The sequence below is a fragment of the Netta rufina genome (genome assembly GCF_964035555.1).
Source record: "Netta rufina genome assembly, chromosome: 6".
NCBI lineage: Eukaryota > Metazoa > Chordata > Aves > Anseriformes > Anatidae > Netta > Netta rufina.
This window is the reverse complement of record NC_140129.1, coordinates 11455451-11474800: the sequence shown is the minus strand read 5'-3', so window position 1 is coordinate 11474800 and position 19350 is coordinate 11455451. Positions and strand designations below refer to the sequence as shown.

Sequence of the window (19350 nt, the reverse complement as noted above, 5' to 3'; positions counted from 1 at the left end):
GCTCTCTGCATCTGTTCAAAACAAAGACTTCATGCTTTGAATTTGGCAATGCTGTTCCTCTCTGTATTTCACATACTGTCCTAAGATGTGCAGACCTGAGCAAAGCTTATGCTCCTGTGAATCGGGGACTTTCCTGAAACTGCTGCTCACGTGTTTCTCATCTGACTGCTTGTGTCTGTGACTGGTGCTGAATAGCTTTTCTGCTCCACACAACCAAGTTTTACATGCAGCTTGTGTCTGCAGTACAGAAAAATGTTTCCTTACTTTTCTTACCCCCAAGTTAAAACTGCACAGGCATGTTTGTGAACAGTGAGGGAGGCTGGACGAGTCCAGTGACTGAAATGGAAGCCCTACAGGTTCAGCGAGAACTCAGACTGAATGCAGGTGCACAGATCATCTGTGATATTTATACTTACATACACTACAGGTATGGAAGAGCATAAGATGTCTGTAGTAACTTCATTCCTCTGCACTTTTCACCATTAAAGTTGTTTTTTCCAGCTATTGTGGAGTGCAGCCATAGGGATACCATTGAGGTCAGCATTCAGTAGGGCTCCTGGTGTAACCCCTACTTTTCAATCCTAATTTAATTCTCTGTTTAGCTAGAAGCAATATGTGCACGATGAGTTTTGCTTTGCTCTTCTGACAAATGCCTATCTTCTCTCCATGAGAGATAGCGAGTGAGCAAGGGACACACACACTGAAATTTTGGCCCAGATTAGGGATTTGAGCCTTATGTATGCCATGGGCTCAGAACGCTGCAAGCTTCTGGAGTTTAGGGTGGTTTTGGAGCTCTTCATTCACTGCCTCAGTAAGTTCTCTGCTGAAATGTGTTTTTTTTTTTTTTTTTTTTTTTTTTTTTTTCCAACCACTTCCTTTACCAAGGTCCTGCAAAACTCTTCTCAAGAAAAGTAAAGCTGTTTTTGACAACCAAAGAGATTCTGGTTTCCACCTCATTCTCAGTTCTTAGCAAATGCAATTAGCAGTATTTCTTATTACATCCTCACTTGAAAAGTAAATAGATTCCTAGGGATCGGTTGTTCTTCAGCTTAAAGGACCCCTAGAGACAGCAGTACCTTATAAAAACAAACGAATAAATGAAATGGATGGGCTCAGGGATGCTAGATGCTTCTTGGGGTACAGTCTTTTCCCTTGAATGTGGAAGAAAGGAGAGGTGCTAATGGAAAGGAGTTCACAAGTTTTCCATTCCCAAATGTGAATGCTTCAGCCAGGAATTATGAAGACCCCTACCCACAGCATGCTTGCTGAGAACTAGTCTCTACAATGTGTCTGAGGCTGCAGCCCACTTGAACTGCAGCTGGAAATCTTGCAGCAGTGCAATGTGCTCCTGTTCCTGTGGGACTGGCGAGAAGCCCTTGGAAATCTGCACTCCACAAATGAAGATGGTAACTTGTTGGTTAATGCCATGCCTGGTGACTGGGGAGGTGTCCTCAGATTAGGGGAGCTGTTGGGCCACACTCGTGTCCTGGAAGAGCATGCACGCACCCTACAGGAAACTTAACCTGACATCCCACACAAGTTGGCTGAATAAAGTGATCTCTGCCCTTTCCATACTTATTTATATTTTCAGTTGACTGCATAATCTGGCCCTCTAGAAAGTCCCTTCTGGAGGTCACACAGCTGAAATAATAGCTAATGATTTTTTAAAAATGATTTGGGAGTTATTAAATACTTTCTTCTTCCTTTCCTTCCCTCCCCTCAGTCCCTCTTTGGCAAACACTCCTGGGTCATTCCACCAGAGTGCTTTGCCTTCCAGAGCAGGGCATGCTGGAAAAGCATCCTGATGTGTATGAAGGGTCTACGCCCATCTCCAAGTGTTTGCACATTGCCCCAAAGCTGGGTAGGGCTGGGATAAGGAAACTAGATGAAGTGTGCAATATCACAGCAACTCCAGACACTAACCAGAATTGCTGGCATTGCTTTTCGTCCCAGAGACGTCCCTCTCGGCTCCAGTCACTTCACTTGCCTGTTTCATCTCTGGCAATTGGATGCTCTTAAATCCAGGCGAAGGGCTGTCAAGTTTCTCCTGTATAAACCACCCAAACCATTTCCATCTATGCTCCATTAACCAAAGGAGGAGCTGAGTTTATTGCTTTTGTTGGAGCTAGGCCTGGTTGCACAAGCTAGCCTCTGGCTGCATAAGTCAGGGTTTTGTAGCTGTCCTGGGGGAACCCGTTCCCCTTTTCCAAGTCTGCAAAGATCTTCCCATGCTCTCTCTCGGGCAGGGATAATAATGCCCACGTGGAGCAAGGATTTGTGCACAGACAACAAAGCATTCCAGTATTACTGGGAGCTATACTGGTATGTCTGGTGGAAAGTTTCGTTGCAGGTGCAGGCCAGTGGTGGCTGATGTCTGTGGAGACGGCCTGGGCTGTTGCAGTAATAGGACATACATAGGGGCTGCTCTGAACCATCTTGTGCCTTCTCCTGGACTTTCAACAGTACTTGCTTAACCCCTCTCATATTGGTCTGGCATGTTATGGCTTAAAGAAGCTTTCCCAAGGGATTCAAACAGCAACTAAATGGTAAAGAACCTCAGGCATGAACGTAGGTTGGTATTTCCAAAAGGGCTGAGGAAATTTGGTGCCCTTCAGCTCTAGAGGGGTCCTACATTTCTTTGACATCATCTCCCAGTTCCAGTCTGCCTGTCAGACCCTGTCACTTCCCTAATAACAGGTCAGAGGAAGGTGGTCTTGGCTATTGGGAGGCCAAGTTCAGTGTGATGCTCTGGCAGAGACTGTGCACTTGCAGGCAGTGAGGATGAAATAATTGTTTCATGCCTCAATTCAGTTGTGTTTGGTTGTGTTGGTTCTTTCCTTTGTGGGTCTCCAAAATAACCTGGCTGCCTGCTGGCTGGGGAGCAGCAAAACCATCGGGGTGAAGGCTGAGCTCCCCCAGGTTTTCAGCAGCCCAGAGGCTGCAGGAGGGGAGCTGGGCACCTACCACTTGGGTGGAGGAGGTGGCGGAGGCTTCAGCTCAGTTTTGGGTTAAGATTTGGATGAATGGTGGGACAGCAAATGGGGAAACCTTCCCACTACCCTACAGCCTATCTCTGGGAATCCATTTTACACTTCCTCTCCTCCCCTGCTGTCCTGGTTTCAGTTAGAACAGACACCTGCCTCTTCTACCCCTGGAACATGTGTAGGTGTGAAGGAGGCACCCTTGGCCTTGTCCCCATCCCTGTTGTGCTGCTGGTACCCAACCTGTCTTATTTTTGCCCCAACCCTGACACTCGTGGCAGGTCTGGCTGCTCCCCACGCCATCCCAGACACCATGCCCACAACACCCATGTGAGGCAGTGCTCTGTGAAGAGCCCTGGGCCACTGAGGCCCGCGCAGCCAGGCGGAGATCCCCACTGGGAACACGGTCCTCACGTTAGCATGGCGCCTGGTTAGTCTCAGTCTCCCTCTGTGACACATCCCAGCCCAAGCTGCTCTTTCTGCCTGGCGGCTCTTCCCGGGCCTCCAAGGCCCTTTGCTTCCTCTGCTGTTGGTCTCCCAGGCTCCTCCTGGCCTGCTCTTTGCTCCCCCTCAGCTCCCTCTGCTCCATCTCTCACGGGAGACGAGCCCAGCGCTCGGTTCAGATTCCCCTTTGCTTTGTGTTGTGCCTTCTCTCAGTTTTGAGCTTTCTGCTGGCCGTCAGGCTTGATACCAGCAACAGACGGGGAGGTGTGCGTGAGCACACATGCTCCAGCAGCCCTCTGTAATCTCACTGACCATGTTCCCTAAGGCTCCTCCTTGCACAAGCCTTGCAAAACAGCATGAAATCCTCCTCCTGTGCGACCACTGAGGCTTCAGAGGAAGCTGATGCCTAATTTCCCTCTACTTCCCAGCGGTTCCCTGGCACCTAAAGCCCCAGGGATGGCTCCTTCCCACCACCACCAGCATTTATTAGGGTTATGCTGCCAAAAGGTGCGTCTTCCCCAAGATCCCAGAGCACTTCACAAGAGGGGCTGCAGCACAGAGGCCGGTCCTGCAGTTTTGTGTCTGTTTGTAGCAAGCGAATGCCAGTGTATTAGGATCTAAAACAAAGGGAAGAAAAGGAACAAACTGAACAGGGTGGGGAAGGTACAGAAACACATATCTGAGAATGTCCATAATTAGGGAACACCCCTGGCTCAATAACGTCTGCAATGTAAAAAATCTTGATGTTTCCTGCTTTCCTTACTGCTCCAGAAACCTCTCTTGCTGTCACCATGCCTAGCTTTATCTCTACTTTATTGATGTTTTCTTAAAGTCCCATGTAATTTTAAAAATGTTATTAACTGAGCGTGTAATGTCTTATTTACTCAATGCAGTATTTTTAATATATATATACTTTAAGTCTAATCTTCAGACTTCAAGTGGAAAAACTTGAATACCTGAGTTTGTACAAGTTCAAAACTAGCAAAAATCTTGAAGTTGTTCTCTGAAATCCTGGCTCAGTTCTTTTTTGATCAGAGATTTTGGGGGCTGCAGGGGAATCTGGAGGAACCAGGGGTGCAGGCTGTTAGAAGTTGCAGAAAAACAAGAGGGCTTTCGCAGCAAGGTAGAGAGAAATGTTCGAGGTATCAGCGCGGCTTTCAACAGTCCTGAATTCCACAGCAGTTGTCACTTTGTCACTGTTGTACAGGGGGCTGCATCCCTGATCTAGGGGATGAGGGAGAGCCTGAATTATCCAGCGGCACCGCACAGCTCTGTCTCTGCCCTGAGCTTTGCATCTGTGTGCTGACTGTAATGGTCATTTTTAAATGCATCCCCATTTCAGTGCAATCTTGGGTGGTGTGCAAACCACGGCACAGAGCCTGCTGACTTAAAGCATGCCTAAACATTTAAGGAAAAGTCTGATTTATGCTGCAAAAGCTTGCTCATCAGTTTTCCTTTTCATCATTGCAACTGCTGGGACTCTGAAGCCCCCTTGGCTCCCCTGGTCACTTTGCACGGCTTTGCAGTGATTCTGCTTTAACTGCAGTCCTCGGGATGGCTCTGGCCCAAGTGAACTCCTCAAGATCCCTGTGCAGTATTCTCCTGGTGGTACCCTGAGATCAGCAGATGCTGGCCTTTCTCTAACTCCCACTCAGTGCCTCAAATCCCAGGGAAAGCTCTCCTTCCGCTGCTACACCCTGTGCTTTGAAGGCAGAAATAGAGACATTCAACAAGATCTGGGGGGTTTGCATGGTTCAGCTGCCTTCGATGCTTTTGCAGGGCTTCCCAAAGCCGAGATAAGGGCACCTCCATGCACAGCCTGCAATGTGCCTTCTGCTCCAGCCCTCAACACCAGTACGCGCACACCCTGCGTGCATGGTAAGACCTGCTGCTGTGTCTGCCATGAGGCTAATTCTCACGTCAGGGATCCCATATGCTGTGCCTGTTTGCAATTACACAGCCAGTTTTCCCCCCCTTACAGACCTGAGATGCGTTTTGCACTCAACCTGGTGCCTCTAGCCCCCTAAATACTGCAACCAAAGTGCCTGTGGGTAAATAATTTAAGACTGTAATGGCTGTTCCTCTTTGAGCCTGTGCAGCTGTAGGGAGAGACTGGGTGCAAACTGCTGTCCTTCGCAGAGAGGGTGCCACTGCTTCTCAAACCAAGGTCAGACAGCTGAACTCAGCAGGAGTGGGGTTCGGGGAGTATTTTCCTTTATTATTTTTTTCTCGTTGTGCCCTAAACTACAAGTACTTGGCTGAGCAACAATCCTGTGCTTGTTTGGGAAGCGGTTGCTCATCTCTGCTGCATTGTGCTGCCTGGAGCCGTTCCCAGAGAGCAGCACAGCCTCTACTCTGCCTCTTTTTCGTTATCCACTCTGCTAATGCGTGTGCCCGTCTCTCTGCCTTTCATGTCTGCTGTTCCTTCTTTTTTCCTTTTCTTTTTTCTTTCCCTTCATCTTTAGGGTCACCCGTTTCAGGTCACTTTCTTGTTGGTACAAACTCGACTGCAGAGTTGTTCCAGATTGTTGCTCTTCTGACTCTGGAGGGTGTTTGTTTTTTTCTTTTATTTTTGTGTTGTTGTTCTCATTTATTTGTTTTGCTGGCCAGAATACAAAAGGTTAAACAGTTTGGAGAACTTTATTCTGTATTTACTGCCGAGGTAGGTTTCTAAATCAACAGTAGGTCGTGTATTGGAATGACTCACAGAGCTGTTTAACCTTTTTACTTCCGTTTTGTCCCTCTCCAAATCCGAAGCGCACATCTGCAATTTAGATCTCTGAGACGAGGAGCTGTGAAATGCATATAAATTGCTGTAGATAGGCTTCTCAGACCGGCCCCAGTGCAGAGCCATTTTCCATTTGGCAGCAATCGGATCCCACTGGGATGCAAAAAGCACCTAAAAATACGATGGAGCGGGTGGACAATCCGCACCACAGGGGGACGGGGAAGTGTGGGGTGAGCAGAGGTGTGGGGTGCTCTGACAAAACCAGGGCCCTTCTACATGCAGGTCCCTTCCCTGCTTCCAGGCTGCGTGTGGAGGGTCCTGTCTCATGGAGAGGCTGCAAGGTTGGCAGGCAGCATAGGCACTCCTACGAAGAGCATTAGTGTTGCTTCTCAGAGGGGGAAACTGAGGGTAAGCAGGGTAAGGCATTCCCACTCTCAAACTTCAGCCAAAAAACAACCAAACAACCAAAAAAAAAAACCTACCACAATTTTCTTCTGTTTAGAAGCTCTTGGTGAGAAAGAATATTATTGTATAATAATAACATATTTTGGTTTTGTCCCTCTCATCTCCATGACCCAGTATCTCAATTATCATCCCGAAAGATTCCCCCCACCATCTTTGGGTGTCTCAGCTTAAAATTCAGGCTCTGAGCAGGGGTTTCAGGGCAGAGCGTCTCTCCTGGACTAAGCACCTCACTGGGCTCAATTTACTATCTCTCACCCCTTTCCTTACATTTTAGAGGATGATGCTGTCTGGCAGACCCTCTGGCACCCTCCTAGCAGCCCGGAGGGGACACGCAATACACAGACTGTGTTTGAGCCGCTGGTCGGAAAGGGCTGGCTCCAGGCAGGGGTTTGCCACACCACTACAACCCGACCTGTTGAGGTGCTGGCATCTATGACAAGTTGTGATGTTGACAAGCAGTACTGCTTATTCTGTGTGTGACCTGGGGCCTGTGACATCTCCTGAGTTCACATATAGGGTATCCCCATCAGCCATGCTGTGGCTGTAGGGTCGGGAGGTGCTTTCCTGGTGTTCAGACCCCAAATTACATTTCTCTTGAAGCCTGCCAAATGCTGCGAGGCTTTCACTAATTAAAGGGCCACCTCATAGTGATCTTTCAAAATATTGTTTATTTACTGAAGTGGCTGGAAAAAAAAAAAAAAAAAGGGTACTTGTTTTGTCTGGAGCTGGCCTTAAATCTCCTATTAAGACAAGAGGACAGGTTTAATTGTATACATAGAAAAACACACCAGTGCTACGGAAAATAAAGAAAAATGCCACTTACAAGAGTCTGAGCTACAGTATTTGCAGTACAGCTTGTCTGCGCCTGCTGCACTGATCCGCCAAGTGCTTTTGCCCAGAAGCTGCCACGCAGCACCAGCCGATACTGCTCAGAGCATCCCCTTGCAAGACAAAATGTTTCACCTTGAATTGCACGGCTGGGAAAGCAGCAAAAAGCTGTGATTGCAGTGTGGTAGGTGTGCATCTGCTGCCAGTCCGTGTCCTGACTCAAAAAAGCTGGAGAAGCCAGGAGACTTGTCCTGCTGCAGCACATGCTGGCTGCAAAATTCGTGTTCTCTTTGCTTAGTGCAGGGAGGCAGCTCCTGCCCCGTGCACGCTGCTGGCAGGAGGACAGAGGTGAGATGCGTGCCCTGCATGCAGCCTCTAACCCACCTTGCTCCACGTAGTGCATCCTGCCCTCTAGTGCCAGCAGATGCTGAGTCAGCAAGGGACCAGGAGCACACAGCTGTGCTCCTCACCAAATTTTGATCAAACAGACCCCCCTGAGCATGGGAAGCTGCTGTCGGGGGGCTGGCAGGGTATGGAGAGCATCTCGATACGTTTGGACATCGTTGTGTTTGTGCAACAAATTGGGCACCTGGTGTCCCATCGCCCCTTCCTGAGGGCAAAGCCTCTTGGAAGTTTCTGCTGGAGAGGTGTTCGAGGAAAATGAGACTTGCAGTGGAAGCAAGCAGCTGCCTGCTACGGGCAGACTGGCCCTCACTGCAGAGCTGCGCTCCGGGGCTTTTGCACAATCTCCCGGGTTATTTTGAGCCGTCGGGAAGTTGCAGGAAGGCACGTTGTGTTTTTGTGTGAGAGCCGAGCGTGAGCGAGGCTGCAGAAAACGGAAAAACTTTTTGTATAAACTACTCTCCTCCTCCCCTGTCCCCTCTTCCTTGGATCAGAAACCTGCCCTGGATCGCTGGATATTGGGGGAAGGAAAAAAAATAAAATAGAAAAGAAAAAAACAAAGCAGCACGTCTGAGAGGTCACCCATAGTTTTCCTCTGATGCATGGTGAGGCGCGAGCGCTCGCGTAGCTGTTAGGGTGGGTTTGTTTCTTTAAGGTGTCTCCCAGAGGGAGGATCAGCAAAATGCAATGTGGCAGCTATGGTAACTCCTCTTGGCTTCCAGCACAGCCCTCGCTGATCGCACAACTTGCTAGGGAAGAAGGTACAGCTGTCCAGGCCTTGGCAGGGATCCCCACCCTTCGCTTGCTGCCAAATACCATTTTTCTTCCTTTTTTTTTTTTTATTTTTTTAAATTAAAAAAAATAATAATCTTAGTTTCCTAAGAAAATGGAAATCGGCGGAGCAGCCTCATCTGCCTCTCAGCCCTTTCCGACGGCTCCTGCACCCTGGTGGTGCCACATCCCTGCCTGGGGGAAAGGGACCGATTTGGGGTGGCTTCTGTCCTGCTGCCACATGCTGGGGGGACAGGGGAAAGGGGGCCTTTGACAATGTGCAGCAGGCAAGCTTGTGCTGAGGTGCTCCTCCAAAGGTCCCCGTGCTCGTTTGTCAGGTTGAAGCTGCTGAAACAACCAAGAAACCCCTCATTTTGAAATATTTTGGCTGTGTGTGAGATTTTAAGGATGTGCCTGAAATAAATAAAGAGCTGCAAGGCAGACGGATCAGTGCGGTGCAAGAGTTATTCCAGGGGCAGCCTATGGGTTTTCTACCTAAAAAGAGGTTTTGCATTCCTAATAATAATAATACAGCCAGCCAAATGCTGCTAAAGCTACATGTGAAAACTTGTGTAGTAACATTTAAATGACGGATTAAGGAAAAATTGCACTGGGGAGCAAAGATACACTGCCGCCGATTAGCACGGCTGGTGGAGTTGTGGTGTTAGGAAATAGCACAGAACGGGCTGTGAACGAGAGGTTTATTTTTTGGAGGAGCAAGGATGAATGGGCAGATCTTACAAACGTAGTCAGGATCTGCTCAGGCATTTTGTGGTGTGCGTGAAAAGCCTTCCTAATTTTGGGAGAAAACAGGACAATAATGGTTTCAGAAAAATAAAATATTGTCATTTGTCGGCCAGGTGTTTCTCTTTAATTCTGACAGAATTCACAGCTAAGAAGAGGCTACAATTTTCAAACCCACGTCAGTATTTCGGAGAGCTTCCCTTAGGCTCCTGAGACACTTTAAAATATTTACTTTTCGCCACCCACCACAAGTGAAAGTATTGCCTGCTTTAAAAAATAACGGGGCTTAAGAGTAAAATTTTGAAATTAACTAAGTCCCATTGAAAATTCACCGCTGAAAATGCTACCCCGCATCTCCAGCTCTCTGGGCACGCCGCAGCAAAGTGACATTTATTGGCTGATAAGGAGCCACCTGTAATTATGTTCTAGGGCAACGAGGTCTTTCCGTGGTGCCCTCAGCTTCAGGTTTCCCTTGGATAAACTTATAAACCCGTGGAGAGTTCCTACTTCATGCACATTAAGTTATCACAAGAAGTTCTAGGTTGTGTGGTTAACATTTCCAAGGGGATCACTGGAAAAGTACGATGCCCCCGAGAGAAAAGATCCTCATAAACTGCAGTTCCAAACCTGAACCACATCTCTGCACCAAAACCTAAGGACGATTTCTTCTCTATGGGGAAGGTGGCTAGGAAGCAGATGCTCAGCTGTGCTCCAACAATGAACGTTTCAGACATATATGGCATTAAAAAAAAAGACTATTTAATGCTGGTAGTAACAGGAACCTATTAAACAGCCCTTCTCGTGGCAAAGGATGAAAAAACCTCTTGTAAAATATCTGCTTGTTCAGGGCATAAAACCCCAATGAGCTGGAAGAGAGCTTTGAGATTGCAGGGTCGTGCCTGCAGCATCGTGCTCCCAGTTACAGACAACAACATGGACTCGGCTAGATCAGAAATTTCCTGAGCGCGTCAGATGAAATAATAAATTTCCTTAGCAGAATAGCAATGTTATCTAATGTGTAAAAGTATACATGAATCTATTATATGCATATATATGTATTTTATTTTTTTTTTTAAGGATGCTGTTATCTCATCGGGCCTGCGTAAACCTGTCACGTAGTTTTACATCCCAGTGCCTTCCTGGGGAGTGTGGGCTGTGGTGTTTCCCTTGTATTGTAGGGTGAAGAAAGCCTTACAGGTTCATAGGAGCTCGCACCTGTGGGATGTGAGTTGGTGTCAGCGGGGCTCAGCACGCGCGGCGCTGGCATGCAATAGAGACAAGTGGACAGGCACTCCGTTTAGACGCTCTGCAAAGCTCTTTCTCCCCGTTCAAACTCAACAAACAGGCTGTTTGTGCCCCAAATGCTTTTCTCCAAGAGCCCACAGTGATGCTGGTAGGAGGGTGTGCTGTTTGCATACAGCGTCAGCCCTTGCGGAGGACACGAGCCCGCTCTGCTCCACACCGGGCAGGCAGCAGCCCCAGGCACCCGAGTGCGATGCGGGATGGGGCCATGCAGGAAAGCCATGAAATACAGAAAGGATCAGCAACCAAAAGCCATATGTTCTCTTCTCTGTCCTGGGTGCCCTCGGGATGGGAATTTGGTACTGTGGGGCAGGCAGGCACCCACATGGTCCCCACAAGGGGACAGCATGGGACGTCGGGGTTCCACCACACTCCCTAGGCATAACTAAAGACAAAACATGCTGCTTCTAATGGCAAATCATGTGCTGAGAAGCGTACGCCTGCTCACCTCTCTCTTGAGCCTGCCCTTTGTTTTCTTCTTAACATGCCCACGTCTTTCTGAGCTGCCCCTCCTGGCTGGGAATTTCTCCTCATGAGCCATATTACGTGGCTAGAATACTGCACGACACGCAGAAAGCATGCTGCAGGAGTCGGTCTCAAATGCGTGTGTTTGTGGTTGTGTGAGAGCCCTCTGCTAAATTAATTTTATTAAGGAGCTAATCTGGGCATGGGTCTCGGCTGCATTTCAGTCGCTTTACCAGGCACAGAAATTCCCCAGGTTCGGGGCTGCCTGCGCCGCGCGGGAAAGGCGGTGGAGCCCTGACCCGCACAAAACCCGCTCCCTACCTCCCTCCCACCCCCCAAATTCTGAGCAACTAGGTGTATTTACACTTGAGCAAGAATTCATGATTTTTAAGGGAGGCCCGAACAGCTTAAAACAAAGGCGTAATCACATAAATTACCGCATGAGGGTTTTTGATGGCTGAATTCATCCGAAACCTAATTCATACATTTGAAAGCATGTGTTTGGCAGGTCTGGTGTCTCTTAAGGAAATGGTAAAGCTGCTTCTTGGGGGTGGCAGTTAACAAGGCAAAACTATCTTATTAGGAATTCAATTAAAGCTAGCGCAGGCTTACTGGACCTCTTCCAGCGAATATATATCAAGCTGAACCAGTAGACATCTGTCTCTTTTTTCCCCCTCTTTTTCTGTTTTCCAAGCTGTGGTTAAAAGATGGAGAGTAGAAGAAGACAGGAGGAGAAGGAAAAGGGAGGGAGAGGAAGGATGATTGCTCATTTCCAGTTCACCATATAGCGCACTGCAGAGGGGTTATTTTCGTTTTGATGCCTGATCATTTTTGCAAGCCACGCAGGACATGGTCTGCAAATTTCGAGGCGCCGCTTCTGTCGTTGTTTGCCGAAGTGCAGTAGCAAAAAAATAAATTAAAAAAAAAAATCCAAAATTATGGGATATATTAGCCCTAAACCCCTTTGAAACCTTTTTTAAGCAGCAGGACTTAACAGTTGTTGTTGCTTGGTTAATGTTTGTATGGGAGCCGTTGCCAGCAGCCTTCCTGTTGGAAGGAGTCTCATCCGCACCCTCCTGCAGCGGGGCCAGCCCTTGTGTCTGCAGGTCTGCGTTCACCTGGTGTCATCCCGTGGTGCGACATCTTATCAGGGCGGAGGTTTGCCTTGCCAGAGGGAAACCCTCCTTACTGCTAAATGCCGAAAGCCTTGGACTCTTGGGGTGACGGATTGTGGGGGAAAAAAAATAAAAATCAGTGGAGGTGCTCTATTTCACCAGCTATCCCATGATGAGACCCTGCTTTAATGCCGCCTTGCACACAGAGAGAATGTGGGCAGAGCCCAGACGAGGAGAAGCTTGCTGGAGAAGGGCTTTTTCACTGCTTAACTCAGCCAAATAGTCCTCCTGGTGCAGAAATCCCTCTGAAGCAGGGCTAGGAAGGCAGGGCTGGCTCCCTTCGCTGGGAGATAGACACGGGCATTGCAGAAGCTGGCCCCAGTGGCACAGTTTTGCCCATGCAAAGAGTTCTCCGTGCACCGGGGATCCTGCTGTGGGGCAGTGCCGGGGCCATGCTGGTGATGAAGCACCGTAATTAGGGTTCCTCCGGTGCCAGGAGAAGCCACCACCGTGCCCGGGGTCCGGCCGCAGGGCTGGTGTGGAAACGGTTACAGAGCTGGGTATGAGGGTAAGGGCTGCTGCGCCTTGATTTATTGGCTGGCTGAGTTCATTTGTTATTTGTGTATGATTAGTTGTTGCTGCTGAGTGGTCATCTTCTACAGCTACAAATCTAATTAAATGCTGGGGTGCCTAGTGCTTTTTTTTTTTTTCTTTCTCCCCAGCAAATATTTCTACTGTTTTAATTCTCGAGAACTAATCGTTAATTAGCACGATGCTGCTAGTATCCAGCTGGAGGATTTGTTGTTTTTCTTCGCTTCCAAATTTGCCTAAGAAGTAAATCATGGCTGGTGTATAGCACTCTCCAAGTCACTTACAGCAACCCACTGAGACGTCTGATGGGATGGCCCGCTACAAAAAGCAGCAAGGATGCTCGGAGCCAGCAGAGAACCTGGCCCGGAGTGTTTTCATGATGATTGATCAGCCTTTTTTCTCCCTAATCTTCTGTAAAGCATGGAGAGGGGGGGAAAAAAGCTACCCCAAATGCATGCTTCCCCCGCCCGGCAGCTGTAATTCCCCGATTACATGTAGGGCTTGCTTTGTGCTCTGGGTTGTGGTGGCGTTGCCTTACAAGTTTCATGGCCTCATCAGGCTATTCCTACGGTTTTGCAGCAAGACATAAATTCTGGAGATTTCAGGCTTGGAGATTTCAAAGCCGTGCTGAACCACATGGAAATGATTCTCAGAGCTGCAGCTATAAAAATAATTATATTGCTAGGGGGAAAGAGTGACAAGAAATGTCCCCAAAAGAGATTTCAGCTGCGGTTACAGGATCTGTCCCGGCTCTGTAAGAAGCTGCAGTGATCTTCAGGGCTAATTTATTACCACTACCTATAACTCTGAGAAATATGCCCAAGGAGAGCTGAAGGCAGGAATGCGAAGGGAGGTATTCAGAAAGCGCTGCAATCTGCCTCTTTGTTTTAATGCTGAAGCCCTGCGTGCTCTTAAAATTGGAGCTACTCCGCACCGATGACTAGTGTGAGGACGACTAATTTGGAGACAAATTAGGTCTACTTAGCTGAAATGTATGCCTTTACTGTTCCCTTAATGACCCTTCAATGCACATCTCTCCCGACAGGACTTTTACCACAGCACCGGCTCCAGTGGATTAAGCAAAAACCATGCTTTTACTGCCCTTTGAAGCACCCCTTCCGTTTCAGTCCTACACATCTCTCCACCATGCCTGTCTCTAACTCTTGATAATCATTAATTAGTTTATGTGCTTATAGTCCATGATTTGCCTTTGCTTGTCTGTCTCGCTGGAGAATTTTTCTTGCCCTTCTCTTTACGAAGGTCTCTGAATTTGAGCATTTTCTGGCTGACTGCTATGCATTTGGTGTACGCTGTCTAACAGATTTATTCTTTCCCAAGAAAAGACATGAACGTAAACAGAAGATCCAAAATGCATTTTGCTGGGCTTTTAAATGCGCTAAGATAAAAAAAAAAATGCTATAAACCTAATAATGTAAATACCAAACTTTACAATCCTTCCTGTCAAGGAAATATATTTACATTTTCTAAGGATGCGTATAAAAAAGCAGGGCTTTGGGGACAAAAAGGGCTTAGTTCCAGTGTCACAGCACCCCCAGTTAACTGTCCTGCTCTCATAAACTATAGAATTAGCTTGTTCCCAGGGCCAGCAGAGATAACATCTGTTTGCTTCTTTAAGGACAAAATGAAATAGGATGCTAGCATTTTGTCCTGGAAGCGGCCCTGGAAATCTTAAGGAAGCAGCGGTGAGAGGGCTGCGTATCGCACACGCACAACGCGCGTGGGTTCCCGAATGCAGACCCGCTGGCAGAGGTGCTGCTGCTGCAAGTGGCAGCCCGGGGACAGCGACGGGCTCGTGGCAAGGCCATGAGTGAGAATGGGCAGAGGGAGGCTGCTGGCAGAGCCCCCCTGCCAACACAGGGGCTTGGGAGGGGGTGTGCTCCGCACCCCGCTGATGCTCCTGCCATCCCACCCCTGCCATCCTGCACAGACAGGCTTGTTTCCACCGGGCAGAATAAGGGGGAAATATGTTTTATTTCCCACTCTTTTTTTTTTTTTTTTTGAGGTTTAGAGCACTTTGAGCTCTCTGAAGGAAAACGGAAAAGGTGGCTGCAAAGGGGAAGGGGCACAGGTGCTGATGGTGAGGACGGAGGGTCAGGGGGATGAAGACTCGGCAAGACCCGAGCTTTGCATGCCTGCTGAAACATCCGATTGCCTGGTGCACTAATTGAGGTGCAAAACTGCGCCTGTTTCTCTCAAAACTACCAGAGTAAGCTGCCTGTAATTATGGTGAGCAGAACAGGGAAACCTCTCATGGCCAGAGGAGCAAGCCGCAGTGACCTGCTGCCATTCGCAAAGGCCAGGTGGCATTTCACCAGTTCCCAAGGCTCTGATTTTCTAATCAAAGCACTCCTTGGATTTTCCCGGCCGAGCAGGAACCACCACCCCTCTGAGGAAACCCTTCCTTGCCTACTTTCCCCAAAACCCATGCAGACAGGAGGACGGCCGTGGCAGTCCCGGCCGAGAGGGCTCACCCGGCGGGTGCCGCACTCGCTGCTCCCTAGAAAAGGCAGGAGCGCATCCCAAATTCGCATAGTCATTCCCTACGACTTATTTTATTGCCATACAAGCTGCACATCCAGCTCCCCTGTTGTGCATAAAAACACCTCTGTCTGGGACAGGCACATGTGGAAGCCCACACCATGCCGCCCGGCTACATTTGCCCATTTTGGAGCGTTTTCTGGAGGATCTTGTGATATATTTTATTTTATTTTATGGCGACATAATTTTTGTCGCCATAAATGATAGAATCTGACACCGCACCACACCACACCAGGCCATTTGTCAACAACTTTTTCAACAGTTCAACCGCACGCGTGTGCATGCACACCCGGACGCTGAGAGCAGAGGCGAGCGGGACAGCCGGGGGGCTCAGGGCTGCACGGGGAAGGAAGGGGGACATCCCTCTGCAGAGTGCCCAAATACTGAGAAAGGAGCTATCTCTCGCTGCCAGGCTGGGAGCTGGCTACGGAGAAGGCGCTGAATGCCGACTGGCTCCGAAGGAGACCAAAAATACGCCAGGATTTGGGTCTACGTCATCGGTTTTCACGCAGCCCGAAATGTCTCTCTCAATTTCTTTTATGTAGGGATAAGCTCTGAGCATCCGCACACAAAGCCCGCCTTGTCAGAGCGATGTTAGTAATATTTCCACTGACAAGGAATTTCAAAAGGGGGCAAAAATATGCAGGGTTTGCCACTAATGCACTGTGCGATAGAGGGGAATGGGTATATATTAGATAACAGATTTTAAAAAACCATTGGCTAATGGCAGCACATCACTTAGGAAACAACAGAATAAATGCATTGTTCCATCCCAGCGCTTCAGTATTCAGCCAATCTAAACTGCTGAAGAAATATGTGTTTGGGACATTTTACATCTGTTTTTGACAAGAAGCCTGGGTTTTGCGTGTGTTTTGTTAATCTATTTGCTGTAGCTCTTTCAGCCAGATTAGCATGGGAAAAGGCACTCAGTCTTACAAACGGGGAGTTTACCCTTTTAGAAAGTGACTCGACTTTGGCTTTTCACAGTTGAAATTAGGGCACAGCAATGCAAAAAATAGCAACGCTAGTAATAGCCATAAAACCCCCGACAGCAGCGTTACCTATTTAAGCAAAACTGAACAGCAGACAGCCTTTATTTCCTGAGAGCGTGCAATGGGTAGAGCAACTGATTTTCAAGCAGCTTGGCATTTTGGGGGGTCCCCAGGAGAGCGTGGACAAACTTTAATTGCAGCACCGAAACGCAGACAGCTTCAAGACGCGAAGGAAGCATTTATTTGAAGTGGTTTCTAAAATGGTTTCAAGTCTGCGTTTTACACCACTAGTAAGCCCTGCCTGAGCGCTGCTTGGCTTTTTCAAATAACATGTCGTGGCTCTATCAAGGTTTTTAAACGGGCCGTTGATTACTGCTACAACAAGGATGGAATTGCCTCCGCAAACAAGCCTGGCCAATGGGCTGGGACAAACTGTCTCCCCGTCTTTAAGGAGCTGGTTCTCCGAGTGATGGAATTATTTCATGCACCATGTTACGGGGGGCAAATTCCCTTTTTGAGCCGACTGTGTCCTGCAGCAGCGAGCAGGGTTAGCGGGCTCTGCTTTATGTACCGAGCCCCGGGGAGCCACCGGCCCTGCGCAAACTCTGGCTGATACAACGCAGAGCTGCTCTGCTTAATTAGCTTGAGATGAGGGTGTTATTAAGAGCTGCTCTTTTTTTTTTTTTTTTTTTTCCTTCTTTCTGTTTATTCCTCCCTCCCACCCCAAACATTACAAAGGCAATGTAAAGAGGAAGCAGCTTTCTGGCAATGGAAAATGATGAGGAAGGGTTTAGTGCTGAGAGTAAATCAGAAACTACGATAAAAGCCTAACACCAACCTTCGCTTTGCCGGCGCTTTGAGGAAGGGAAACCAAACCAGATGAAAATTTACCCAAGCCTCCTCTATCTTTGTTTGCCTTTATTGAGGGAGGGGGAAGGGGCCACGGCCCGGGGGGCAGCCGACATCTGCTGCTCGTTTCTTTTTGCAGAAACCCAATGCGGGGTGCAGCGGGGTGAGCCGAACCCTGCCGGGGTCCCCCAGGCCCCCCGCTCCCTCTCCGCCGAGAGGATGCGGCCACCCCGGGGGCTGCACGCCTGGCCCTGGTTTTTTTTTGGGCACAGCCACCCTCGGCGTGGCGCGGCAGCTGTTTCGGATCCCCTTGTCAGCCTGTTTTACGGATCGCCTTTTCCCCTCTTAAAACCCTTCCCCAAAGCAGGCGCTTTCTGGCAAATCTCACCCTGTGGCGGTTCCCCCTTCCCTTGTCCCTGCAATCCCCTTTCTGCTCCCCAGTCCTTGCAGAGCAACACAACGCCAATTTATTTTTTCCAAATATATAAAAGATGTTGCACATCTAAATAATTATTTTCATTTTTTTCTCTTTTTCTACATTTCCTCTGCTGCGTGCACCCCGTCCCGCGCCCCGAGAAGAAAAGCGGTACCTACCCCTTCGGCAGCCGCGCTCGCCTCGGCCGGGCGGTGGCTAGTGTGAGGCCGACATGGACCACGCTCCCTCCATCCTCCACACCGAGAAGGCATAACTCAGCCTCTCGTGAGCCACGTAACTGCAGCTCGTCATCTTACTGTCCATCTCGTCGCTCTGTAGCACCTGGTAGAGGAAGTCTATATACCGCGCCGCGAGCTTGAGGGTCTGGATTTTACTGAGTTTGTCAGAGGGCAACGTGGGGATGATTTTCCTCAGGGCGGCAAAAGCTTCATTGAGCGACTGAGTCCTCTGCCTCTCTCTGACATTGGCCAGGATCCTCTGGCTCTGCAGTTCTTCATAGGATTGGGAGCTGGGACTAGACTTTTTCCCCCTCTTCCCTGGGTTGGGGCTGCCATCTTCGCTGGACTTCTTACTGTATCTTCTCTTCCTGCCAAATCTCTTTGGCTGCCTTTCCAGCTCCTCTTCACTGGTCCCCAAGCTATCCACAGGGGAAACAGGAGAACTGGAGCTTTCTTCCATGCTTTCTGCAAGAAGGGGAGGGGAAGAGCCTTTCCCCCCCTCCTTATGTTATGTGAGTGTGTGTGTCTTAAATGTGCTTTAAATTCCTGAGACAGATCCTTTGGAAAAACAGGAGGGTTTTTTTTTTTTTTGCTGACCAAACGTTTTCCAGGTTGCTTGAAGGGCTCTTATTTCAAGGACGGGGTTGTGCAAAAAAATTGAGGTCTCGGAGAGAGGAAGTTATTCTAACTTTTTGGAAACTTTAGCTGAGCTCAGTTGCTAAATAGTTGTCAGAAGTGAGGGAGGTGCGGGGCTCCCTTCTGATTGGCCGGCCAGGTCGGTGGGAGGAAAGCTTTTCCCCTGCTAAACTTTCACAGTTTTATGTTACACTTAACTAAAATCTTGGGAATGCACCTCGAATAAAAGATAGCTCGCGACCACCACCCCCCACCTCAGGAGATGCACAGCGTGACGCTGGGATGGGGACCCCGGCGGAGCCCCCCCCTGTGTCCCCACATGGGATTTTGGGGTGCCCCCTTCCCGCATGCAGCGAGGCAGAGAGTGAGTGTGTCGCTCTCACCCCAGCTGGGGTTGCTGCCCCTCTTTTTCAGGGACCTTGCAGCCCTCTGCATGCCCCCACTGCCACCCCAGGGCCACCCCATGGGTGATGTCAGGGTGGCAGAAGCTCCCTGGGATGCACTGGGTGGAGGTTTGGGGACAGCTGGCAGGGTACTGCTGCTGGGGGGCACGGAGAGACCCTCCCAGACAGAGCAGGGGTCATCCCAAAGCGGGCAATAGCTTCTGGAAAGCCCTGCAGAGTGTGCCCCAGAGCTCATCTGCCTCCCATTTTTCTCCCCACTTCTCTCCTTGGAGCCCTTTTTGGGAAGTGAGAGACAAAGTGGATCAGAGGATGTCTTTTCCTCCAGTCTATCCAGCAGCTGAAACCGTGGGATCCCCAGGCATATGAAACTGTGGCAGGGGCCCTCAGGTTTCTGACACATCAGACAGAAGTCAGAAGATC

General features: G+C 49.0%; 1 protein-coding gene across 1 annotated transcript in view; it reads right to left on the bottom strand.

Moving 5' to 3' along the window:
• TWIST2 (twist family bHLH transcription factor 2) overlaps positions 1 to 18350 on the bottom strand; it is a gene marked incomplete at its 5' end in the record, with an annotated part of 35233 nt that extends 16883 nt beyond the window's left edge. Inside the window, one exon of the mRNA XM_084289571.1 lies at positions 17831 to 18350. Within this exon, the coding sequence (XP_084145697.1) occupies positions 17868 to 18350 (483 nt within the window). The 3' untranslated portion in view covers positions 17831 to 17867. The remainder of the gene's footprint in view (positions 1 to 17830) is intronic.
• Positions 18351 to 19350: the final 1000 nt, after the last annotated feature.